General features: G+C 49.1%; 1 protein-coding gene and 2 non-coding genes across 5 annotated transcripts in view; 1 reads left to right on the top strand and 2 right to left on the bottom strand.

Moving 5' to 3' along the window:
- Positions 1-2,929: 2,929 nt before the first annotated feature.
- Positions 2,930-3,001, bottom strand: TRNAA-UGC (transfer RNA alanine (anticodon UGC)). Its single transcript has one exon. It is a non-coding gene; the product is annotated as a tRNA-Ala (tRNA).
- Positions 3,002-3,332: 331 nt separating this feature from the next.
- TRNAA-UGC (transfer RNA alanine (anticodon UGC)) lies at positions 3,333-3,404 on the bottom strand. Its single transcript has one exon. It is a non-coding gene; the product is annotated as a tRNA-Ala (tRNA).
- Positions 3,405-3,606: 202 nt separating this feature from the next.
- Positions 3,607-25,986, top strand: part of SEC24B (SEC24 homolog B, COPII coat complex component) — a 110,151-nt gene continuing 87,771 nt past the window's right edge. For 2 of the 3 annotated variants that reach the window (XM_073640933.1, XM_073640915.1), the window contains exon 1: positions 3,608-3,783. In XM_073640933.1, coding sequence (XP_073497034.1) covers positions 3,747-3,783 — 37 coding nt within the window. In that variant the 5' untranslated portion in view covers positions 3,608-3,746. Of the gene's footprint in view, positions 3,784-25,986 lie in introns of all 3 variants that reach the window. The other variant, XM_073640925.1, reaches the window with a different exon arrangement.

Genomic DNA, 25,986 nt, shown 5'->3' with positions numbered 1-25,986 from the left:
ATGTTTTTTTAAGTAAAGGGGTTATGATGGCGTGTTTAAATGAGGAGGGAAAGATACCTGAAGAAAGAGAGAGGTTAAATATTTTAGTTAGGTAAGTGGTGACCACCAGTGAGAGAGACTGTAAGAGATGTGAGGGAATAGGGTCACTGTTGCAGGTTGTAGGCCGAGAAGATGCGAGGAGCTGGGTAACTTCTGTAACAGGCTCAAAGATGGCAAGTGAGCTTGAAGTGCAGCAGGGAAGGAGATCAAGGCACTGAGGAGATTGGACCAAAATGTCCCGATGGGTGTGGTTGATTTTTTTCCAGGAAATAAGTGAGATTTGTGATGGGGGCCTGTGCTTTAGGGCTCAGGAGGAAGTGTAAGGTTTCAAAAAGTCGTTTTGGATTGCTAGCTAGTAAAGTGATGAGGGTGGTAAAGTAGGATTGTTTGGCCAGATGAAGGGCAGAGTTATAGGTTTTGAGCATGAACTTATAGTGGATGAAATTCTCTGCTAAAAGCGATTTTCTCCACTGACACTCAGCACACCTTTGCATCATCTGTGTCGTATCTTTCTGTGTGTAGCAGGTGCTGCTTCATCTAGGGCGCTCTGCAGTGTATTATTGTGGTGTGACAATGCTAAGTCTGGACAGGAGAGGGAGAAGATGGGAGCTAAAGATGTGTGTAGATTGTCCATAATTTACTGGGTATTAATGGTACGTGTATTCCTATAAGTGTGGTAAGTGGGGGTGTCCCGGATGAGGAGACAGTTCTTGACAGAGAAGGAAAGAAGGTTGTGGTTCTAGAGTGGGAGAGGGGAGTTAGTAAAGTCGTGCACTGAGCAGAGCTGGGAGAAGACCAAGTCCAGAGTATTCCCATCTTCATGGGTGGGAGAGTTAGTAAGCTGTGAGAGGCCGAATGAGGCGGTTAGAGAAAGTAGATGAGAGGCAGATTGGGAGAGGTATCATCGATGGGTATATTAAAGTCTCCCATGATGAGGGTGGGGATGTCACAGGTTAGAAAGTCAGGAAGCCAGGTGGAAAAGTGATCCAGGAATTGACGGGAGGAGCATGGAGGGCGATAAACAACCGCCACTTGCAGGGAGAAGGGTTTGAAGAGTCTAACGGCGTGTACTTCAAAGGAAGGAAACATAAGCGAGGGAACTGGGTGGATAACCTGGAAAGCACATTGTGAGGAAAGGAGCAAACCAACACCCCCACCACCTTGTCTGCTCTCAGGTCTGGGGGTATTAGAAAATTTCAGTCCACCAAACAAGAGAGTAGCTTCGGTGGTGGTGTCTGACTGCTGGATCCAGGTTTCTGTAAGAGCCAGAAGGTTAAGGGAATTGGAAAGGAACAAAATTGTGAATGTAAGTTAGTTTGTTACACACAGACCGTGCGTTCCAGAGAGCACAATGGAAAGCGATAGGAGAGGGCATGCACTGAATGTTAATAAGATTAGCAGGGTTTCTATATGCAGCTGAAAGAGAGTTATGTATACTAGTGGTGGGAGGCCCAGGGTTGGGGGACATGTTGCCAGTGACTAGGAGGAGAAAAAAAGAAAAAGAGCAGGTGGTGCAATGATTTGTATGAACGTTTTGAGTGCTGAATGGTGGTAGTGGATGGTTTGGAGTGGGTGAGAAATGTCAGTAGAGCCTCAGAGTTATACATGGGAGAGGGGAGAAGGGAGGGGTTGATGTGGAGAGAGTGCACAGAATGTGTAAGCGGGCAGGAGAGTTGTGAGAAAGCAGAAGTTAAAGGGAATCTGTCACCCCCTGGCACTTATCTGACCTCTAATATGGGCTTACAGGTGATAGAAATATAAATCTATACCTACCTGCATGCCTCATATTAGAGGTTTTGTTGCTGTGAAATGTCTTTTTATTCCTACAAGTTTCTGATGTATTCCAGTCCCGGGGGCCCGCAAGAAAACCCCCCTCCCGTGGTAATTATAATGTTTCCCCCCTCCCCTGCATATCACAGTGCCTGGATTTGGCTGCTGCAACTGCAAATCACAGGGCACTGTGACATACAGGGGAGGGGGGAAACAGGATAGGATAGAGCATCAATGTCTGATCAGTGGGGGTCTGACATCCGGCACATCCGCTCATCAGCTGTTCTTGATGTTGGCGGCGGACAGTACTGCACATCCACCCCCTATTGATTTGGATAATAATAATCTTTATTTATATAGCGCCAACATATTCCGCATCATTTTACAATTCAGAGGTTCATATACAACAGTCATAAGTGACATAGCTAAAGATAATACAATAATTAAAGCAAAAATAATGACGACTCTGCTGGGAATAGGGCCAGATGTGCAGTACCTGGTTGCGGTCACTATACAGCTGACAGAGCCGTGCTGTGCAGCTCCGTAACTGAGCAGTTCTGGCCGACACAGGGACCCACTGATAGGCGAGGTTCTGGGTGTCGCACCCCCACCCATCAGATATTGATCCCTGAGGATAAGCCATCAATGTTGAATTCCCGGACAACATGTTTAATGGGAGTGCTGAAGACCGGCGGAGCGCAGCAGTTCTCCAGGCCAGTGCTCAGACTCCCAGCAATCGGGAAGGTATTCCTTGGATAGATCATTTTCAAACTTGAAAACACCATTTTAAGGGCCTTTTCACACAGGACAATAATTGCCCAAACATTCCTTCATACAAATATTGTTTTCTGATCACTACTTAATAGACCTGCCAAAAAATCAAAGCCAAATTATAATTCACTAATTTTTTTTATTGTATTTTTTATGATAACAACAAAATCATGGTTGGTGGCGCAATACCCTCGGGTAAAGAAGGAACGTGGCTGGCAGAAATAACGTAAACTGTATTGGGGTGAGGACACGGATGACCACAAATCCAGTAACATCAGATGGTGATGGCGGCTGGTTACAGGCGACAAATCTCCTCACGTAATAATGGAACATAAAAAGCAGCATAAAGTGGAGATGCCGGGGATTGAACCCGGGGCCTCATACATGCAAAGCATGCGCTCTACCACTGAGCTACATCCCCGCACGGCTGTCGCTGCTCTCCTCAGGGCTGGTGAGGTCACGGGGCCAGTCCGCCTCAGCACGTCATGTCCCTGTGTACCGGCCGCACAGTCTCTGTACCGAGCAGCCCTGACAGGAGCAGCTCCTCTGTGCTCGGTAATGTCATGCACAGGGTAATGTCATGCACAGGCCATGGACACGTGAGAAACTGCGTCCATGTAGGGAGAGCGCAGGAATAATGGGCGCGTATGTGTGCTGTAATATTAGTGCTGACATTTTGTAACCTCTAAGAACAATATAAGAATAAGATACAATGTAATACCGCAGAGACATCTGAAAAAAAATAAAAATTGTGGAGATGCCGGGGATTGAACCCGGGGCCTCATACATGCAAAGCATGCGCTCTACCACTGAGCTACATCCCCTCCATAGCATTTCTGCTAGCTCACACTCTGTAGTTACTACAGCCGGGTCCCGCCCCTGGATGTGTGCGGCGTCTGTGGTTGGTGCTTCTGGGTTCCTTCTGTTTTCGCCACAGAACTTGACAATGTTATCAGCCTCCTCCGGCCGCTGGAGGGCGCACACTCTCTACTCCTCAGATCAGTCTTGTGTAAGGCATGGGCTGACTATGGGTCACATGATGTTTCCGATCACAGCCAAGTGGTAGCTGGCTCCTCCCACAAGCCGGCGGTTGCGGTGGTGACGGGAGGGTCCTGCAGCCCGGGGCTGCTATTAGTTACGCAACATCAGCGCGCACTGCCGCAGTCATGTCCGCTCCGGGGCCTCCTGCCGCCCAGCACAACGGTGAGTGGGGAAGAAGAGCGCTCGGTGGTGGGGACGTGTGCGCTGATCACGGCCGGCGCGTACCGCTGACATCACAGCGCGGTCCCGTCACTCTCCCTGCTGGGGAGCTGTAATGGGGGCCACAGACATGTGTCCTGCACGTGCTCGACCCTGCGTGGCCCCCACTACTGTGCCCAATCATTGTACCCTGCTCCTAGTGTGACGTCACTGTCCTTGTACCCTGCTCCTAGTGTGACGTCACTGTCCTTGTACCCTGCTCCTAGTGTGACGTCACTGTCCTTGTACCCTGCTCCTAGTGTGACGTCACTGTCCTTGTACCCTGATCCTAGTGTGACGTCACTGTCCTTGTACCCTGATCCTAGTGTGACGTCACTATCCTAGTGTGACGTCACTGTCCTTGTACCCAGCTCCTAGTGTGACGTCACTGTCCTTGTACCCAGCTCCTAGTGTGACGTCACTGTCCTTGTACCCTGCTCCTAGTGTGACGTCACTGTCCTTGTACCCTGCTCCTAGTGTGACGTCACTGTCCTTGTACCCAGCTCCTAGTGTGACGTCACTATCCTAGTGTGACGTCACTGTCCTTGTACCCAGCTCCTAGTGTGACGTCACTGTCCTTGTACCCAGCTCCTAGTGTGACGTCACTGTCCTTGTACCCTGATCCTAGTGTGACGTCACTATCCTAGTGTGACGTCACTGTCCTTGTACCCAGCTCCTAGTGTGACGTCACTGTCCTTGTACCCTGCTCCTAGTGTGACGTCACTGTCCTTGTACCCTGCTCCTAGTGTGACGTCACTGTCCTTGTACCCTGATCCTAGTGTGACGTCACTATCCTAGTGTGACGTCACTGTCCTTGTACCCTGATCCTAGTGTGACGTCACTATCCTAGTGTGACGTCACTGTCCTTGTACCCAGCTCCTAGTGTGACGTCACTGTCCTTGTACCCAGCTCCTAGTGTGACGTCACTGTCCTTGTACCCTGATCCTAGTGTGACGTCACTGCCCTTGTACCCTGATCCTAGTGTGACGTCACTGCCCTTGTACCCTGATCCTAGTGTGACGTCACTGCCCTTGTACCCTGATCCTAGTGTGACGTCACTGCCCTTGTACCCTGCTCCTAGTGTGACGTCACTGCCCTTGTACCCTGCTCCTAGTGTGACGTCACTGCCCTTGTACCCTGCTCCTAGTGTGACGTCACTGCCCTTGTACCCTGCTCCTAGTGTGACGTCACTGGCCTTGTACCCTGCTCCTAGTGTGACGTCACTGGCCTTGTACCCAGCTCCTAGTGTGACGTCACTGGCCTTGTACCCAGCTCCTAGTGTGACGTCACTGGCCTTGTACCCTGCTCCTAGTGTGACGTCACTGGCCTTGTACCCTGCTCCTAGTGTGACGTCACTGGCCTTGTACCCAGCTCCTAGTGTGACGTCACTGGCCTTGTACCCTGCTCCTAGTGTGACGTCACTGGCCTTGTACCCTGCTCCTAGTGTGACGTCACTGGCCTTGTACCCTGCTCCTAGTGTGACGTCACTGCCCTTGTACCCTGCTCCTAGTGTGACGCCGCTAAAAACCGCCAGCCCATAAGCCACAGAGTACTGCATGTTTGTGTCCCTGTTCCTCATGGTGGCCTGTACACGGGGTCAGCCAGCCTATTATTTCTTAGCTTTGTTAGGTCTGACATTCTCCGATGAGCTTCCACATGTGACTACTTGGCTCTTGGACTCCTCACTGTATCCCGTGTCAGGTTTAGGCTATGCGCCCACGAGGCAGAAATGCTGAGGATTTTTTCCTGAGCGTTTCTGCATCTCCCTGGCAGAAAAAACGCATGCGGATTGTTCATGCGGATTGTACATGCGATTTCTTGCCAGGGACATGCGGATGTGAAGCGTTCTTCACATGCATTTCCGCATGCGGGTTGACAAGCACTTTCCAAGCAATTTTAGCATCACTTGGAAAGTGCTTGACAACTTGTTCACACTATATAAATCCATGCAAATGACATGGATTTATATAGTGTGACCGAAAGAATGTTTAAAAATAAAAAAATAAACCTATACTTACCTTCCGATGGCCCGGGGTGTGTAGCTCGTTCCTGGCTGCCGGGATATCGCGGGACTTCACTGAAGGGCCTGCGGTCACATGACTGTGATGTCACCGCAGGTCCTTCAGTCCTGCCCACAAGCACAGTGAAGGAGACCGGGGGCCGTCGGAAGGTGAATATAATCTTTATTTTTTATTTTATTCTTTTTTTTTACAGGTACAATGGTACCCAGGTCTGGATGAGAGTCTCCTCTCCTCCAGACTTGGGTACCATCCGCACATTGAAACGCTTCATATCCGTGAGTACAAATGTACAGACACGGATTATATGCGTCTCAATGCAAGTCAATGGCAGCGCTTCCGCAAAATTAATGGACATGCTACGGATTTTTGAGCACAGCATAAACGCTGCGGAAAAATCCGCAGCATGGACATTGACAGTGCGGCTTGTTATTGGGGACCATGGGGGGCAGATTACCAAGCGTTTCCGCTGCGGAAATTCCGCAGCATAAACGCTTGAAAAATGCATCGTGGGCACACAGCCTTATACCAGCCATCTTTGTGAAACTAGTGTAAGATCCCCCGTGTTTACTCCATATAACAATAGTGTATCTGTGAGCACGATCTATAGGGGACGTCGTATTGACTAGTGGGTGTATTACGGGGGTCTTTGGGTCTTGTCAGTGGATTCCAATGGATATTGTTGCTGCGTAACAGATGGGATTTTGTATATAGGATTATTACACTATAAAGCCTCATTCAGACGTCTGATTTTTCTCGTACATGGAAAAAAAAACAGACCAATTTCCATCAGTGTTTGGTCAGTTTTTACTATCAGTGATTCCTCATATGCAAAAAAAAAAAAAAAGCTGCTGGAGATTTCTCAATCTATTTGTAGAAAACGACACAACTAAGATGGCAGCCGTGTGAGTTTTTCTTGGACCCATTGATATGAATGGCCTAGTTTGCTCATGGTCCCGATCGAAATCAGACCTGTGTCTTAACATTTTTTGTTTGTTGACACTTGGTTCCAAAAAACGACTGACATATAAATAGCCGTTTAGGCTATAATGGGTAAATTCAGAAACACAGACCTTTTTTAACACCATTTTTGGAGCCAATTTGCGTCAAAGTTTTCTTCAAAAGCCACTTAAAGTGCTTGGAAAACTCATCCTATTCATTTCTATGAGAAAGCCACTTCGCTGTTCATATGAGAAAGCGGTCTTAAAGGGAATCAGTCACCACTTTGGAGTTATCAGACCTCTACTATGGCCGTACAGGGTATATAAAAGTAAATCTGTACATACCTGTATGGCCCATAGTAGAGGTCTGATTGCAGAGAAAAGCACTTTAATCAATTCTATTTTCCACAGGCTTGGCTTCCAGGGGACACCAAGCAATCCCTACCTATGTGCTTATTATTCCCCCAAATCCCCGCCTATATGCTTATCATATTCCCCCCCTCCCCTGCACGTCACACGGTCCTGTGACGTGCATTGTGCTCACTGACGTCCCGGGCATGCGCATAGCGCCGCTCACATAGTGTGCTGTGCTTCCTCCCGGCCCCGTCTGCCTGTGCAGTGCGCCGCAGGGTTCTATTGCGCAGGCACCGGAGGGTCACTGTCGCTTCCCTGCGCCTGCCCAATAGAAACCTGCAGCGCACTGCACAGAGAGACGGGCCGGGATAAAGCAAAGCGTGCACTATGTGAGCGGCGCTATGCGCATGCCCGGGAAGTCAGAGAGCACAGTTCATGTCACAGGGAGCTGTAACGTGCAGGGGAGGGGGGGAATATGATGAGCATACAGGCGGGGATTTGTGGGAATAATAAGCACATAGGCGGGGATTTCTTCCCGTCCCCCGAGCTGTGCAAAATAGAATTGATTAAAGCGCTTTTCTCTGCAATCAGACCTCTACTATGGGCCATACAGGTATGTACAGATTTACTTTTCTATACGCTGTACGGCCATAGTAGATGTCTGATAACTAGTGTTGAGCGATACCTTCCGATATCGGGAAATATCGGATCGGATTGGACCGATACCGAAAAAGTATCGGATATCGCCGATTCCGATACCGGAAACCAATGCAAGTCAATGGGACATAAATATCGGAATTAAAATAAACCCTTTCTTTCCTTGTAGGTTATTTCTACATGAAGGAAAACAACTAAGAATAATGTAGAATGTATTGGGGGAGGTGGGGGAGACAATAAAGGCATAGAGGTTTAGCCCAGTCAAATGGAATAGCAGGAATTACTATTTTTTTATTATGTTCTGAGTTACGGAAATATTAACTATGTTAAGTATTTTTATATTTTGTCAGATATTTATGTTTCACTACTTCCATGCTCTTCACCTTCTTTTTTACTTCTCCCACACTTTCTCCTTCATCATCCTCAGCATCTTTTTCATCCACTTCTTCTTCACCTTCTTCTTCTTCACCTTCTTCGTATTATTCTTTTTTTTACATTCTTCATATTCTACTTCTTCATCTTCTTCATATTCTTCTTCTTCATCATATTCTTATTTGTGACAGGCATTCCTGTAGTTGTTATCTATAAAAGGTTGGACATTACACCTTTTGTTCTGCCCGTCACAAAAGATTTACAACAGGATTTGTCCGCGTTCAGTTTGGCCTGCAGCAGCAGGTCTTTTCCAGGGGCACCACGAGGAGGAACGGACTCACCCCCATACACTGCTTAGTCATCTTCTGCTTATAATTTAGATATTATCTTTTGCTCTGATTTTTAGTCTTATGCTTAATGTTCTTCCGCTTTTTGTTCTGCAGCTTCTTGTATTTCTGCTTCTTGGTTTTCTGTCTCTTGTTCTTCTGTATCTTGGTGCTTGTCTTCTCTTCTTTGTCTTCTTGGTCAACTTCTTCAGGGTCATCTTCTTGGTCTTCTTCGGGGTGGTCTTCAGGGTCGTCGTCTTCGGGGGTCGTCGTCTTCGGGGGTCCTCGTCTTCGGGGGTCCTCGTCTTCGGGGGTCCTCGTCTTCGGGGGTCCTCGTCTTCGGGGGTCCTCGTCTTCTTCGGGTTGGTCTTCTGGGTCCTCGTCTTCGGGGTCCTCGTCTTCTTCGGGGTGGTCTTCAGGGTCCTCGTCTTCTTCGGGGTGGTCTTCAGGGTCCTCGTCTTCTTCGGGGTGGTCTTCAGGGTCCTCGTCTTCAGGGTCATTGTCTTCGGGGTCCTCGTCTTCTTAGGGTTGGTCTTCAGGGTCCTCGTCTTCATGGTCCTCGTCAGGGAGATCCAGAGTGATTACCAAGAACCATTTCAAAAAGCTTGAACTTGGAAATGTAGCAGAAGGTACAAGAAAGCTGTGGAACTACCGAGGACCAGCTGACTGTACTGGAACCCGGATGGGTAGCAGAAGGTACAAGAGCCAATGGAACTACCGAGGACCAGCTGATGTTACTGGAACTCGGTTACTAAGCAGGAGGTACCTGTGCCAGAAAGCACTACCAAGGACCAGCAGACGTTGGTGGAACTTGGATACCGAGAAGGAGGCACCTAATCCAAAGGCACTGCCGAGAACCAGCTGACGTACTGGAACCCGGATGGGTAGCAGAAGGTACCCATGTAAAAAAAAGTTCAAGGCCGCGAGCCGGCCGCAGTTACCAAAACCCACAGTCCTACAGGGGGTGCTTGGTCCTATTGGCACTATGGAACCAGCCTTCATTGCCAGATCCCGCAGCTCACATAGGAGTCACCTAAACTGCAGGCACCATAGAGTCGGCTAACCCGACCGCAACACGACAGGACAACGCATTGGAGGCAAAGTGACGTTGACACTACCCGGAAACAGCTGGCGTGCTGGAACCAGGCTGGGCAGGAGGGAGTACCCGTGCCAAAGACACTGCCGAGAACCAGCTGACGGTACTGGAACCCGGATGGGTAGCAGAAGATACAAGAGCAAATGGAACTACCGAGGACCAGCTGACGGTACTGGAACCCGGATGGGTAGCAGAAGGTACAAGAGCCAATGGAACTGCCGAGAACCAGCTGGCGGTGCTGGAGCCCAGGGTAAATACTAAAAACAGAGGAGCCAGAGGTGTATTTGGAGGAGGTTTTAAATCCGTAGTACAGTGGATGTGGACAAAGCAGGAGAATTTGCCGGACACACAGCTGGGGATCAGCTGACGTTACTGAACCCCAGTAACACTCGAGCAAGCGTTGACTGTGCAGACGGCACTTCTGAGCAGCAACTAGCGGTATTGGAGCCCAGGGTAAATACTAAAAACGGAGGAGCCAGAGGTGTAATTGGAGCAAGTTTTAAATAAGTAGCACAGTGAATATGGACAGAGCAGGAGAAATTGCCGTGAACACAGCAGGGGAACAGCTGACGTTACCGAACCCCAATAACACGGCAGCAAGTGTTGACTGTGCAGACAGCACTTCCGAGCGCCAACTGGCGGTGCTGGAGCCCAGGGATAAGAATAAAAATAGAGAGGAGCCAGAGGTGTAATTGGAGCAAGTTTTAAATAAGTAGCACAGTGAATATGGACAGAGCAGGAGAAATTGCCGTGAACACAGCAGGGGAACAGCTGACGTTACCGAACCCCAATAACACGGCAGCAAGTGTTGACTGTGCAGACGGCACTTCCGAGCGCCAACTGGCGGTGTTGGAGCCCAGGGATAAGAATGAAAACAGAGGAGCCAGAGGTGTAATTGGAACAACTTTAAAATGTGTAGTACAGTGGATGTGGACAAAGCAGGAGAAATTGCCGTCCGCACAGCAGGGGAACAGCTGACGTTACTGAACCCCAATAACACGGCAGCAAGTGTTGACTGTGCAGATGGCACTTCCGTGCGCCAACTGGCGGTGTTGGAGCTCAGGGATAATACTGAAAACAGAGGAGCCAGAGGTGTAATTGGAGCAACTTTAAAATCTGTAGTAGTGAGAATGTGGACAGAGCAGGAGAAATTGCCGTCCGCACAGCAGGGGAACAGCTGACGTTACTGAACCCCAATAACATGGTAGCAAGTGTTGACTGTGCAGACGGCACTTCCGAGCGCCAACTGGCGGTGTTGGAGCTCAGGGATAATACTGAAAACAGAGGAGCCAGAGGTGTATTTGGAGGAGGTTTTAAATCAGTAGTACAGTGGATGTGGACAGAGCAGGAGAAATTGCCGTCCGCACAGCAGGGGAACAGCTGACGTTACTGAACCCCAATAACACGGCAGCAAGTGTTGACTGTGCAGACGGCACTTCCGAGCGCCAACTGGCGGTGTTGGAGCTCAGGGATTACAGTTCAGGTGGTAGAAACATGAACAGAACAGGAGACCTGGATACTGTTGCCAATCAATTATTTATTCTGGAAGAGGACTGGCAAATTCATGAGAGATCCAGGCCTTGTTCATTTTGAGAAAAGTAAGCCGGTCAACGTTATCGGAGGATAGTCGCATGCGACGGTCTGTTAGTACACCACCTGCGGCACTAAAGACGCGTTCCGATAATACACTAGCAGCAGGGCAAGCTAGCACCTCCAGTGCATACTGACTAAGCTCTGGCCATGTATCCAGCTTACAGACCCAAAACTTAAAGGGAGAAGAGCCGTCTGGGAGTACACTAAGAGGGCAAGACATGTAGTCTGTCACCATCTGACGGAAACGTTGCCTCCTGCTGACTGGAGCCGTTTGTGATGGTGTAGACATTTGTGGCGGCGGGGACACAAAACTTTGCCACATTTCGGCCATACTGGTCTTGCCTTGTGCTGAGGCGCTGCTTCTGCTCCCTCTTTGTGCAGAGCTTCCTCCACTGCCTCGACGCACTGAGCTGCTTTGTAAAGCACTAGCTGCACTGCTCTCGGTTGGAATGGAGAACATGATGGAATGCACCAGTGCGTCTTGGTACTCCCGCATTTTACGCTCCCGGTTCAACGGTGTTATGAGGCTTTGTAAGTTGTCCCGGTAGCGAGGATCTAGGAGGGTGGACACCCAATAATCAGCCGTGTTGAGAATGTGGGCGATGCGGCGGTCGTTTCTCAGGCACTGCAGCATGAAATCAACCATGTGCTGCAGACTGCCAACTGGCCAAGAAACGCTGTCCCCTGCTTGAGGCGTGATCTCTGCCTGCTCTGCATCACCCCACCCTCGCTCTAGATACTGACTACTAGAGCATTGTGTACCTCCCTCCTCTGGACAGATGTCTTCCTCATCCATTGACTCCTCCTCATCCTCCTCACAAAGTGTCCCCTGCCTAGGCCTTTGTGAGGAACCACGTTGCGCAGACTGTAGAGAAGCAGATGGCATTTGTGACTCCTCATCCTCCACCTCTTCCAAAACCTCGTCCCTTAGTGCTTGCAGTGTTTTTTCAAGCAGGCAGATAAGGGGGATAGTCATGCTGACTAGTGCATCATCTGCACTCGCCATCCGCGTGGAATAATCGAAGGCACGCAAAACGTGGCAAATGTCCTTCATAGAGGCCCACTCAGTGGTGGTGAAGTGTGAACGGCGCGCACTGCGACTTGTTTGCGCCTGCTGCAGCTGGTACTCCATTACTGCTGCCTGCTGCTCACACAACCTCTCCAACATATGTAACGTTGAATTCCACCTGGTGGGTAGGTCACATATGATGCGATGTTCCGGAAGACATAATCGGCGCTGCAGAGCTGCAATGCGTGATCTTGCATTGCTGGAACGCCGCAAGTGAGCGCACTCTATGCGGACCTTGTGAAGCAGTGCATCAAGATCCGGATAGTCCCTCAAAAAACTCTGCACGACCAAGTTGAGCACATGTGCCAGACATGGGATGTGAGTGAGGTTGCCTAGGCCCAGAGCTGCCACCAGATTTCGGCCATTGTCACACACTACCATGCCTGGCTGGAGATTCGCTGGCACAAACCACACGTCACTCTGCTGCTTGATGGCATTCCAGAGCTCCTGCGCTGTGTGGCTTCGATTCCCCAAAGAAATTAATTTTAATACGGCCTGTTGACGTTTGGCCACGGCTGTGCTCATATTGGTCATCATAACAGGTAACCGTTCACGGGTCGATGTGGAGGTAGACCGTGACAGCTCCTGCAGCGCTGATTCAGAGGAACTGGAGTATGAGGAGGAGTCAATGTGTACAGACTGGATTCCTGCAATCCTTGGAGTTGGCAGAACACGTACAGCGCCACTCTCAAGATCTGTACCCGGCTCCACAACATTTACCCAATAGGCAGTGAGGGAAAGGTATCGTCCCTGTCCATGCTTACTGGTCCACGCATCAGTGGTCAGGTGGACCTTGCTACTGACGGCGTTTTGTAGCGCATGTTTAATTTTTCCCTCCACATGATGTTGCAGGGCAGGGACGGCTTGCCTGCTGAAATAAAAGCGGCTGGGCACGTTGTATTGTGGGACTGCCAATGCCATAAAGTTACGGAATGTGTCAGTCTCCACCAGCCTGAATGATAGCATTTCAAGGGCCAGTAGTTTAGCAATGCCAGCATTCAGAGCCTGTGCTCGGGGGTGGTTTGCCGAGTATGGGCGCCTTTTCTCCCATGCCTGTGCTAACGATGGCTGTAGACTGGCCTGGGAGTGTGAGGATGACTGGGAAAGTGGTGCTGTGGGTGGAATTACACTGTGTCTCTGTACAACAGTGCCAGAGATTCTTCCATGGCGATCCTGTGAGGAAGCCGAACCAGCTGTGTGTGAGCTGGAGGAAGAGGCTACAACACGAGCTGAAGAGGTGGTAGGTGGCGCTGTAGGTTGGCCTAGGTCTTCAGTGTGTTTGTGTAACTCCACCACGTGCTTGGTCCGCACATGTTTCCACATATTTGTGGTATTGAGGTTGCTGACACTTTTCCCTCTTTTCACCTTCTGATTACACAGCTTGCATTTGACAAAGCAAATGTCATCTGCAACTGTGTCAAAAAAGGACCAGGCACTGCAAGTCTTGGGAGCGCCCGCTTTGGATTTTGGAAGAGCCATGCTCCTAATGGGTGCCGAAGTGGAGGCTACAGGCAACCAAGTCTGCCCCCTCCCTCTCCCTCCTTTTTGGGCCGTTCGGGGAATCTCTTCCTCAGAGCTGCTCCCACCACCTTCCTGTCCCTCACGCCATGATGGGTCAAGGGACCTCATCTACACCACCCTCTTCAAACAACTGCTTCTCCTGGGTAGTCTCGACAGCACAGTACGCACCAGAAAGTGGCACCTGAGTCTCCTCATCAGATGCGTACTGAGGTGTGCTGCTGACCATAGGCACTGGCCCACCCGCCTCTTCAGATTCAGAGAGACAAAACGGTTGCGCATCACTGCATACTACCTCTTCTTCAAATTCTCGAATTCTGCTTGGCTGGCCCCCTCTTTCCAAGCCAAGAGATTCAGAGAACAGAAGTAGAGATGGCTCCTGTCCAGGGCTCTCTGACTGCCTGGGCAATTTGGCAGGTGGTGAAGAGACAGATGGGTGCTCTTCAGTGCTCAGGACCTGAGAGGATCTGGAACTAATTGAAGTCGATGCGTTAGCTGCCATCCATCCGACAACGGCTTCAATTTGGTCCTCGCGCAGCAGTGGGGTACGGCTAGCTCCTACAAAGCTGCGCATAAAGGACTGTTCCCTGGTAAAACTGGGGGATGCTGAGTCACTGGTGCCCGCAGCAGGCACAGAATCCCCATGTCCTCTCCCTGCAGGCACAGAATCCTCACTTCCTCTCCCTGCAGAAACTCCACGACCACATGCCTTACTCCCTGCCTTCTTCATCTTTGTAGACTGATAAAGATAGGCAGAAAAGTACTAAGGGCTTAGTGTGCTTATTCCTGAACAGCTGCTAACAGGTATAAGAAACACTAATTTTATAAAGTGTGGACTAGACTTTAATATGAGCTAATGTGGCCTACACAACTGTAAAGTGGAGTGTTTGGTCAACTTTATTTAGGTTTTTTTTGTCACAAAAAGACACTGGATGTGCCTAAAGATGTAATAACGATAGTATCACAAACTTTTTGTAGCTATTACAATGTAGGAAGGTAACCTACAATGCAATAGATGAGGCTGCAAAAAATAGGCTAATACTAATCTGGCTGGGGCTGCAGGGCCCAAGGCTGCAGAAAGGCTCCTCTATCTACTCCTATATAGTGTGTTTGGAATCAATTTAGCGGAATACGGATGGAACCACCACACTAATAGGAGATATCAGGAAAAATTATGAATTGGCAATAAAGGACAATGTATGAGGCAGTGACACACACTGAGTGCACTACAACCAGACGGGGTTGAAGCACACACTACAGGGTGAGCTGCACTCACACACCAGACCTTGCAGACAGCGGTGAACAGTACAGATGCAGAGCACTGTGCACTAGTGCTGCAAGACGGAAAAAAATGTCTCTATCTACTCCTATATAGTGTGTTTGGAACCAATTTAGCTGAATACAGATGGAACCACCACACTAATAGGAGATATCAGGAAAAATTATGAATTGGCAAAAAAGGACAATGTATGAGGCAGTGACACACACTGAGTGCACTACAACCAGACTTGGCTGAAGCACACACTACAGGGTGAGCTGCACTCACACACACAGACCTTGCAGACAGTGGTGAACAGCACAGGGAACTGTGCACTAGCACTGCAAGGCACAGTGATTTAGAAAGTAGCTTGGGTAAAGCAGTATAGAGCAAATAGGTAGCTAAAACTGTCCCTCAGAACAACAGCGTCCTATCCCTAACTGAATTCACAGCAGAGTGAGCTCAAAATGGCGGCGGTGGCTTTTATAGTGCATCATGACATCATTTCAGCAGCCAATCACAGCCATGCCATTAGTTAAGATGCCTACATGCCTAACAGGATGTGCCCACACTTCTTAGGATCCTCATTGGCTGAATAAAATGAAAATGTCTCATTGCATTATGGGAACTTCCGATTCCGGTATACGATATTGCAAAAGTATCGGAATTAAGTATCGGAATTCCGATACCGCGAATATCGTCCGATACCCGATATTTCAGTATCGGAATGCTCAACACTACTGATAACTCCAAATAGGTGACAGATTCCCTTTAAAAATGCTGTGGAAAATAAAGTACACGTCACTTCTTTGAAGTAAATCTTTATGGAATCCAGTCCAAAGAAGGCACTGTCCAATCAAAAGACTGCAAAAAATGCTTCAAGATAAAATCTTCAAAAGCTCTCCAGGAAACGCTTCCAGAAAAGGAATACTTCCCCTAAAAGAAGCATTTTTTTCTTGAAATTTTATTTGTTTTGATCGCCTTAAAAACTTCAGTGTGAACATAGCCTAATGGTGAATTAGGGTCGGGTTATACAGACCTCAGAATGCATAGAACTGGTAGACACCGGATGATGTGCTGCCAAGAATGATGATTTTAAAGAAAACGTAAAAAATCATTTCACTTGACCAACAAGCGGTTTTCGGGTGATCAGTTTGTTTACAGTGCTGATTATCGGGACAAGCGTTCCTACAATTCCTGGTTGCCAATAATTGGTGAGTGTAAATGCAGCTTTACATCGGTATCAGTAATATTCACAGTAGAAATAAATCACACACACACTTTCATTTAAGCCTTGATGCTCTTACAAAAAATATAGGTCCTTATTTAAGAAAAAAAAAAAAAGTGCTTGTTTAATTGTCAAACTTTTGAAGATAGATCTGTTAGTTCAGATGCTCTAGTTTTTACATGACACACTTAAAGGGGTTATCCGAGACTTTTTCTGTTTTTTTTTTTTTTTTTCTATGTTAAGTACTTGCCTGTTCTGCCCTGCGACGATTTGTTTCGGCTCAGAGCAGTCACAGTCCACTCCTGCTGGCGATACTCCTGTGACATCACGTTGACAGATCAGTTCCTTTTCTTCCGATCTGCTCTGTTGACGCGCATCACTGCTAATATCGTGTTGATTGTCAGCCTTCTCTTCGCTGCCTGTAAGGTTACAGAGTCTGTTATACTCTATGGGGAAGTAAGGAAACCATCAGATTAAAGGAGTTGTCCACTACTTTCAGTGATCGGCCGGGGTCCGGCCCCCTCGCCGATCAGCTGTTATCGGTACCGGCAGCGGCCGCTGGCTGGCAGTGCTTACCTGCTGTGCTTGGCCGTCCATCTGTAGTGGCCGCCGCGGGGTACTGCACATCCGCTTCCCATTGAATTGAATAGGAGGCGGATGTGCAGTAACAAGCGCCGGCCACTACAACTTGACGGCCAAGCACCGCAGGTAAGGACTATACTATAATAGTAATAATTTTTATTTTTATAGCGCCAACATATTCTGCACCACTTTACATTTTAGAGGGGACTTGTACAAACAGTAAAACACATTACAGAATAACGATAATCACAAAAATCAATAGATACTAGGAGGAGAGAGGGCCCTGCGCGCAAGCTTAAAATCTATGAGGAAATAGGGGAGACACGAAAGATGGATGGTAACAATTGCTTGTATTGTACGGTCAACCATCAATGTAATAAAAAGGGTATCCACATAATGCTAAATGAACCAGTCACCAACCAGTATTAGAACAAGTACAGGCACAGTAGTCTAAGTGATACGAGGGACCTGATTTGGAAGGAAGTTTTGTATGGCGGGTGTAACATACCTGGCGGCGTCCTTGCATGGTGGTCCATCTCCCACTGTGCAAGAGGGCGCACTTGATCTCCTGTCCAGAATGTCTCTCTGGCTTCCCTCCATGCTGTCTGTTTGTGTCTGTTTCTGCTGCTTAAGGGCGGCGCCCGATCACTTCCTGCCTTTTGTACCTGCTGTGGGTCACACCCCTTGTGCGTCCTCAGCCTATTGCTGTCTGTCACTTGGTATATAGCTCAGCAGCTCCCTTCTATCCCTGCCGGAGCATAGTGTTTCCTTCAGTGTGTGCTTGCACTCTGAAGGTGCCAGGTCCCGTCTCTTGTCTCCTGCTTTTTGTATCAGTTCCCGTGTCTGAACTGAGTCCTGTATGTCTCCTGCCTTGCGGTATCAGCTCCCGTGTCTGAACTGAGTCCTTTCTGTGTTCTCTTGTCTGTCCTGTCTGAACACGCTCCTAGCCTGTTCCTCCTGCCTTCTAGGGGCCGATTACCTAGACCCGTTCCTGTATCTTGTCTGACCTGTCTGAACTCGCTCCTAGCCTGTTCCTCTCGCCTTCTAGTGGCCGATTTCCTAGACCCGCTCCTGTGTCTGGTCTGTCCTGTCTGAACACGCTCCTTGCCTGTTCGTTCCGCCTCTCTGGGGGCCGTATTCCCAGACCCGCTCCTGTATCCCTCTGCAGTGTCGGTCTCCTCCGTACACTCAGTTCCAGTCTGAACTCTCTCCTGTCCTTTACCTGTTTTGCCTCTATGTCCGTTCCCTTCCTTTTTCTGCAGAGTCTGAACTCGTACCTAACTCCTGCTTGTTGTCTCTGCAAGTACTGTGTGAGTATCTGGCTCTGTCTTTCCCTTCCTGTCTGTTCCGTGTGAACAGAGCCCTGTCCTCCCTGCTCAGCCTTGTCTGCACTCTAGCCGTGCTTGCCTGTAACCCTCTGCCTGTATTGTTCCTGAGTCCCGGTGTGTACTGGGTCCTATCCCGCCTGTGTTCCTACCTGCTAGTGCCTCCCTGTCTGCACTCTAGCTGTGCTTGCCTTTACCCCCCTGCCTGCATACCCGCCTGCCTGCATACCAGTCGTGCCTGCCTATACCCACCAGTCTGTGTGCCAGCCTACCAGCCTGTTCCTGTATTCCCCTGTGTGGGTCAACAGCCGTGTCCGGGGTCTGTCCTGGAGTAGCACCTGGTCCCTCTGCTCGGTTCCTCCTTGGTGCACTGGCGTCGTATGCCGTCGTGCGACCCTGGTCGGATCGGGTGAATACCTAGTCACGCCCCTCCAGGCATTCACTCTCCGGCACGGTCCAGTGGAATCACTACCAATCACACGCACACGCCGCTTAGCCCGGGCGTGTGCATAACAGCATGCTCAGGCCATGGTTCCCGTTGAGCCCCACGGCCTTCGCTCTTTGAGAAGTTTTTCCAGCGAATACATGCATTAAAATAAAATAAATAAAATTTTTTCCCCCTTTAGCTGAGTTCCAGGCGAATTACGCACCCGTCCAGATGGATCTATCAGCCCTCGTTCCTGCGGATCCGCCACGTTACTATGGGGATCCAAGACAGTGTCGTGCATTTGTGGAGCAATGCATGCTACACTTTAAGGCCTACCCTCTCTATTTTCCTTCCGATTGGGCTAAAGTGGCCTTTATGATTGACTACCTAGCGGGTGATGCCTTGAAATGGGTCACCCCCCTATGGGAAGCATGGGATCCTGTCATCCTTGACCTGCAGGCCTTCCTGGTGGCCTTTCGTATGGTCTTCGAGGACCCTAACTCTGAAGCCCCTGCTGAAGCTTCACTTCCCAATATCCCGGAGCAGCCCCGACGGGTAATGTGTGTGGGTAGCGCAATAGTCCTCCAGCCCAATGAGACTACTGCCCACCCAGAATCCTCACAGGGTGACTACGCTTTCCGGAATACTTCTCTCAACCTCAAGAGGCAGTCCAGACGTGCTAGACTTAGAGGCAAGCCGTCTCGCCAGGGTCTGTCCTCCCTGAGACCTCCTGACCCCAACCTTGAAGTCCCTACTGAAGCTTCATCTCCCTGTATCCCGGAGAAACCCCAATGGGTAATGTGCGTGGGTAGTGCACCAGTTCTCCTGGCCGAAGAGACTTCTGCCCATCCAGACTCCACACAGGAGAACTTCCTGCACCCGGCATCAGATGCTTCTTTCTCTTTAACCGGTGTGCATGTCCAAGGATGCTCCAAAGCTGTGGTTACCTCAGAGTCTGTGCACCTCTACTACCTGGCGGAGGATCCCCTGTTGCCTCCTGAACCCTCCGGGATACCACTCGATGACAAATGGAGAGAGACTTCTCTACACCCGGTACTCAATACTTTGTCCGCTTCGTCCTGTGAGCCTGACAATGGGTACCCCAAAGTGGTAGTTACCTCCGAGTCTCTACACCCCTCCGACCAGGCGGAGGATCTCCAGTTGTCTCCTGAACCCTTCGGGGTGCTACCTGGTAGCGAAAGGACAGAGACTCTCCTATACTCTGTACCTGATACCTCGCTCGCTTCGTCCAGTGAGTCCAACTTAGTGTACTCCGAAGCAGAGGTTACTCCTGAGTCTCTACACCCCTCCGACCAGGCGGAGGACCTCCAGTTGTGTTCAGAATCCTTCGGGGTGCCACCTGGTGGTGAATGGACAGAGACTTTCCTATATCCTGGATCTGATACCTCGCTTGCTTCGTCCAGTGAGTCCGACCTAGTGTACTCTGAAGCAGAGGTTACCCGTGAGTCTCTACACCCCTCTGACCAGGCGGAGGACCGCCAGCTGTCTCCAGAACCCTTCGGGGTGCCACCTGGTGGTGAATGGACAGAGACTTTCCTATACTCGGTACTCGATACCTCGCCTGCTTCCTCCAGTGAGTCCGACCTAGTGTACTCTGAAGCAGAGGTTACCCGTGAGTCTCTACACCCCTCTGACCAGGCGGAGGACCGCCAGCTGTCTCCAGAACCCTTCGGGGTGCCACCTGGTGGTGAATGGACAGAGACTTTCCTATACTCGGTACCCGATACCTCGCCTGCTTCCTCCAGTGAGTCCGACCTAGTGTACTCTGAAGCAGTTGTTTTCTCTGAGCCTCTGCACTCTTCTGACCCGGCGGAGGACCTCCAGTTGTTTCCTGAATCCTCCGGGATACCACCAGATAACAATGAGACAGTGACTTTTCCTCATTATGTACCTGATAACCCGTCTATTTCTTCCTGTGAGCTTGACAAGATGTACCTCGAAGCAGAGATTACCCTTAAGTCTCTGTCCCCCTCCAACCCAGTGAACGACTGGCCCTCGAATTCCCTGCGGAAGATTCTGGCAGGCCTGAAGAAGAGGGGGCGTAAGGGGGGAGGTACTGTAACATACCTGGCGGCGTCCTTGCATGGTGGTCCATCTCCCACTGTGCAAGAGGGCGCACTTGATCTCCTGTCCAGAATGTCTCTCTGGCTTCCCTCCATGCTGTCTGTTTGTGTCTGTTTCTGCTGCTTAAGGGCGGCGCCCGATCACTTCCTGCCTTTTGTACCTGCTGTGGGTCACACCCCTTGTGCGTCCTCAGCCTATTGCTGTCTGTCACTTGGTATATAGCTCAGCAGCTCCCTTCTATCCCTGCCGGAGCATAGTGTTTCCTTCAGTGTGTGCTTGCACTCTGAAGGTGCCAGGTCCCGTCTCTTGTCTCCTGCTTTTTGTATCAGTTCCCGTGTCTGAACTGAGTCCTGTATGTCTCCTGCCTTGCGGTATCAGCTCCCGTGTCTGAACTGAGTCCTTTCTGTGTTCTCTTGTCTGTCCTGTCTGAACACGCTCCTAGCCTGTTCCTCCTGCCTTCTAGGGGCCGATTACCTAGACCCGTTCCTGTATCTTGTCTGACCTGTCTGAACTCGCTCCTAGCCTGTTCCTCTCGCCTTCTAGTGGCCGATTTCCTAGACCCGCTCCTGTGTCTGGTCTGTCCTGTCTGAACACGCTCCTTGCCTGTTCGTTCCGCCTCTCTGGGGGCCGTATTCCCAGACCCGCTCCTGTATCCCTCTGCAGTGTCGGTCTCCTCCGTACACTCAGTTCCAGTCTGAACTCTCTCCTGTCCTTTACCTGTTTTGCCTCTATGTCCGTTCCCTTCCTTTTTCTGCAGAGTCTGAACTCGTACCTAACTCCTGCTTGTTGTCTCTGCAAGTACTGTGTGAGTATCTGGCTCTGTCTTTCCCTTCCTGTCTGTTCCGTGTGAACAGAGCCCTGTCCTCCCTGCTCAGCCTTGTCTGCACTCTAGCCGTGCTTGCCTGTAACCCTCTGCCTGTATTGTTCCTGAGTCCCGGTGTGTACTGGGTCCTATCCCACCTGTGTTCCTACCTGCTAGTGCCTCCCTGTCTGCACTCTAGCTGTGCTTGCCTTTACCCCCCTGCCTGCATACCCGCCTGCCTGCATACCAGTCGTGCCTGCCTATACCCACCAGTCTGTGTGCCAGCCTACCAGCCTGTTCCTGTATTCCCCTGTGTGGGTCAACAGCCGTGTCCGGGGTCTGTCCTGGAGTAGCACCTGGTCCCTCTGCTCGGTTCCTCCTTGGTGCACTGGCGTCGTATGCCGTCGTGCGACCCTGGTCGGATCGGGTGAATACCTAGTCACGCCCCTCCAGGCATTCACTCTCCGGCACGGTCCAGTGGAATCACTACCAATCACACGCACACGCCGCTTAGCCCGGGCGTGTGCATAACAGCGGGAAAAAAAAGGAGGAGGTGAGGTGGTAGGCCAGTCTAAACAAATGCTTAAAACTGTGGGTATTGGGGATTAATCGGAAAATCCTGGGTAGTGCATTCCAAAGAATTGGTGCAGCATGTGAGAAGTTTTGGAGACGGGAGTGGGAGGTCTGGATTATTGAGGATGTTAATCTTAGGTCATTAGCAGAACGGAGGGTACAGGTATGGTCGTAGACTGAGACGAGAGAGGAGATGTAGGGTGGTGCTGAAGCATGGAGCGCTTTGTGAGTGAGGGTGATGAGTTTATATTGAACTCTGTAGCGGATGGGTAACCAGTGCAACGACTGGCACAGGGAAGAGGCATCTGTGTATCGGTTGGTGAGGAATATGATCCTGGCTGCTGCATTCAGGACAGAATGGAGAAGGGAGAGTTTAGTAAGAGGGAGACCGATTAGTAGAGAGTTGCAGTAGTCCAGACGAGAATGAATCAGTGCAACAGTAAGAGTTTTTGCTGAGTCAAAGGTAAGAAAAGGTCAGATTCTAGAAATGTTTTTGAGGTGTAGATGACATGAGCGGGTGAGTGATTGGATCTGCGGAGAGAAGGAAAGATCTGAATCAAGTATGACCCCAAGACAGTTGGCATGTTGCTGGGGACTAATGCTGGAGCCACACATGGAAATGGCAATATCGGGCACAGATAGGTTAGTGGAGGGAGGAAATACGAGTACAGTCATGGCCAAAAGTTTTGAGAATGACACCAAAATTATATTTTCACATGATCTGCTGGCCTCTGGTTTTTATTAGTGTTTGTCTGATGTTTATATCACATACAGAAATATAATTGCAATCATATTATGAGTACCAATAGGTTATATTGACAGTTAGAATGAGTTAATGCAGCAAGTCAATATTTGCAGTGTTGCCCCTTCTTCTTCAAGACCTCTGTAATTCTCCCTGGCATGCTCTCAATCAACTTTTGGACTAAATCCTGACTGATAGCAGTCCATTCTTGCATAATCAATGCTTGCATTTTGCCAGAATTTGTTTGTTTTTGTTTGTCCACCCGTCTCTTGATGATTGACCACAAGTTCTCAATGGGATTAAGATCTGGGGAGTTTCCAGGCCATGGACCCAAAATCTCTGTTTTGTTCCATGAGCCATTTAGTGATCACCTTTGCTTTATGGCAAGGTACTCCATCATGCTGGAAAAGGCATTGTTGGGCGCCAAACTGCTCTTGGACGGTTGGGAGAAGTTGCTCTTGGAGGACATTCTGGTACAATTCTTTATTCATGGCTGTGTTTTTAGGCAAGACTGTGAGTGAGCCGATTCCCTTGGCTGAGAAGCAACCCCACACATGAATGGTTTCAGGATGCTTTACAGTTGGCATGAGACAAGACTGGTGGTAGAACTCACCTCTTCTTCTCCGAATAAGCTGTTTTCCAGATGTCCCAAACAATCGAAAAGGGGATTCATCAGAGAAAATGACTTTGCCCCAGTCCTCAGCAGTCCACTCCCTGTACCTTTTGCAGAATATCAGTCGGTCCCTGATGTTTTTTCTGGAGAGAAGTGGCTTCTTTGCTGCCCTCCTTGAAACCAGCCCTTGCTCAAAGAGTCTCCGCCTCACAGTGCATGCAGAAGCACTCACACCAGCCTGCTGCCATTCCTGAGCAAGCTCGGCACTGCTGGTAGTCCGATCCCGCAGCTGAAACAGTTTTAAGATACGGTCCTGGCGCTTGCTGGTCTTTCTTGGGCTCCCTGGAGCCTTTTTGACAACAATGGAAGCTTTCTCCTTGAAGTTCTTGATGATGCGATAGATTGTTGACTGAGGTGCAATCTTTGTAGCTGCGATACTCTTCCCTGTTAGGCCATTTTTGTGCAGTGCAATGATGGCTGCACGTGTTTCTTTAGAGATAACCATGGTTAACTGAAGAGAAACAATGATACCAAGAACCAGCCTCCTTTTAAAGTGTCCAGTGATGTCATTCTTACTTAATCATGACTGATCGCCAGCCCTGTCCTCATCAACACCCACACCTGTGTTAATGGATCAATCACTAAAACGATGTTAGCTGCTCCTTTTAAGGCAGGACTGCAATGATGTTGAAATGTGTTTTGGGGGTTAAAGTTCATTTTCTGGGCAAATATTGACTTTGCAAGTACAGTAATTGCTGTTAAGCTGATCACTCTTTGACATTCAGGAGTATATGCAAATTGCCATTACAAAAAATGAAGCAGTAAACTTTGGAAAAATTACTATTTGTCTCATTCTCAATACTTTTGGCCATGACTGTAGTTCAGTTTTTGACGGGTTCAGTTTGAGATAGAGGGAGGACATGATGTTAGAGATGGCGGAAAGACAATCGCCTATAACAGCTGATCGGCAGGGTGCCAGGTGCAGGACACGGCCGATCATATCTTGATGCCCTATCCTATGGGCATCAATGTGAAAGTAGTGGACAGCTCCTTTAAGGGCTCGCTCACACTGCCGTATAACACGGCCAAGAGCTATCAGATGGCACTCAGCATAATATTATACTATGGGGCAGTGCAGATCTGCGATTATTTTCTCATGTTGATTCGGCATGAGAAAGCAATTACAGCATGGAGTCCATCCAAGAATTTGCTCGCACTCACCCATACAAGTCTATGGGTGCGTGTGAAACATCAGACTTACTTGGATGTCATCTGAGTGCAGTCTGATTCCATTCCTGCAGACACAGGCAATGGAGGAGATGGAGAAATTACTTCAGTCTCCTTCGCACCTGTGTGATGATTCTCGGACCACGGTGCCCTAACACTCGGCTCATGCTAGCACCAAAGCTGGAGCCGAGTGTCATTAGCATATCGCATCTGATGCGCTAGCATGAGAGAATCATCGGATGCTACTCGCCAGTGTGAGCGAGCCCTTAGACACAGAAAGATCGAACTATGCTTTCTCAATAGTCTTTTACCTCACCCCAGAGCTGGATTCACATCTACACTGCTCAGTACTGCTGTTTAACCTCCTCCATGCTGCTGATTTTCACTGTATGCTGCTAAAGTATAAGAAGCGGGTATCCATTAGGGTGCTGTGTTCTTTATGGCAGAAATTAGAGCCGCTAGTCTCCTCCTGTCGGCTCCCACTGGTTTGCAAATTAGAGCGAGAGCCTGCAAAGGAGAAAACTGGTGAAAATGCCGGATACAAGTCATGTAATAGCCATACGTAGTGTTGTGCCTTGTGTATACACAGGACACCTTATTCTGAGTTATTTGAAAGTATATTGTAATAACCGTCGTTTTAATTTTTATTTCAGAAATCAATAGTGCACGTGAAAATACTATATTATTCTATCTAGATAGGAGGGGGAGGAGCTTTGTCTCTAGCTCCTCCCTCCTATTGACATAGAATTGTATCCATAGCAACTGCCATCTCCTATCTCAGTAATGGGAAAGTCTGTCTTCACTGAATACAGATTTTACCTCTGAACTGAGAATTTTGATAATGACTGATCAGTTCTGTCAGAGAAAGAAGCAGATTTGTCTGATAAGATATATGACAAAGTTGCTTATTTTCTAGAGTATTATTGATTTATGAAATAGAAATGTAAATGATGGTTACTCTTTAAGACCCCATACTCCTGGGATAAGTCATCCAAACCCAGGAATATGTAATGTATGGGGCCAGACAGATGTACTGGGGGAGAGATGGATCAGGCTTATTGAATTTCCAGCACTCCCCAGAGAGAAGCGTCTGCTAGATGTGTGTGGCGGTGGCTTACTCCACTTTTCATATTGCAAATATATACACGCTCAGTTGAGCCGTCGTTCTTGTGTAGGGGGGAATCTGGAACCTTTAGATTATGACCCGATGATTAATACTGCACAATAATGGAAGCCTCCCAGAGCTTCATTGTGTGCAGAAAACTGTGTGAAATGTTTCTTTGCTATTGATCCTGAGTGTGGCACGTCTTGATCCTTGAGCTGAGCCATGCTTTTGCCCGTCTCATTGTCACCCCACAGAG

The sequence above is a fragment of the Phyllobates terribilis genome, unplaced genomic scaffold (genome assembly GCF_046119375.1).
Source record: "Phyllobates terribilis strain yellow unplaced genomic scaffold, ASM4611937v1 Scaffold_1__5_contigs__length_1240528914, whole genome shotgun sequence".
NCBI classification, from domain to species: domain Eukaryota; kingdom Metazoa; phylum Chordata; class Amphibia; order Anura; family Dendrobatidae; genus Phyllobates; species Phyllobates terribilis.
This window is presented reverse-complemented; position numbering and strand designations above follow the sequence as displayed.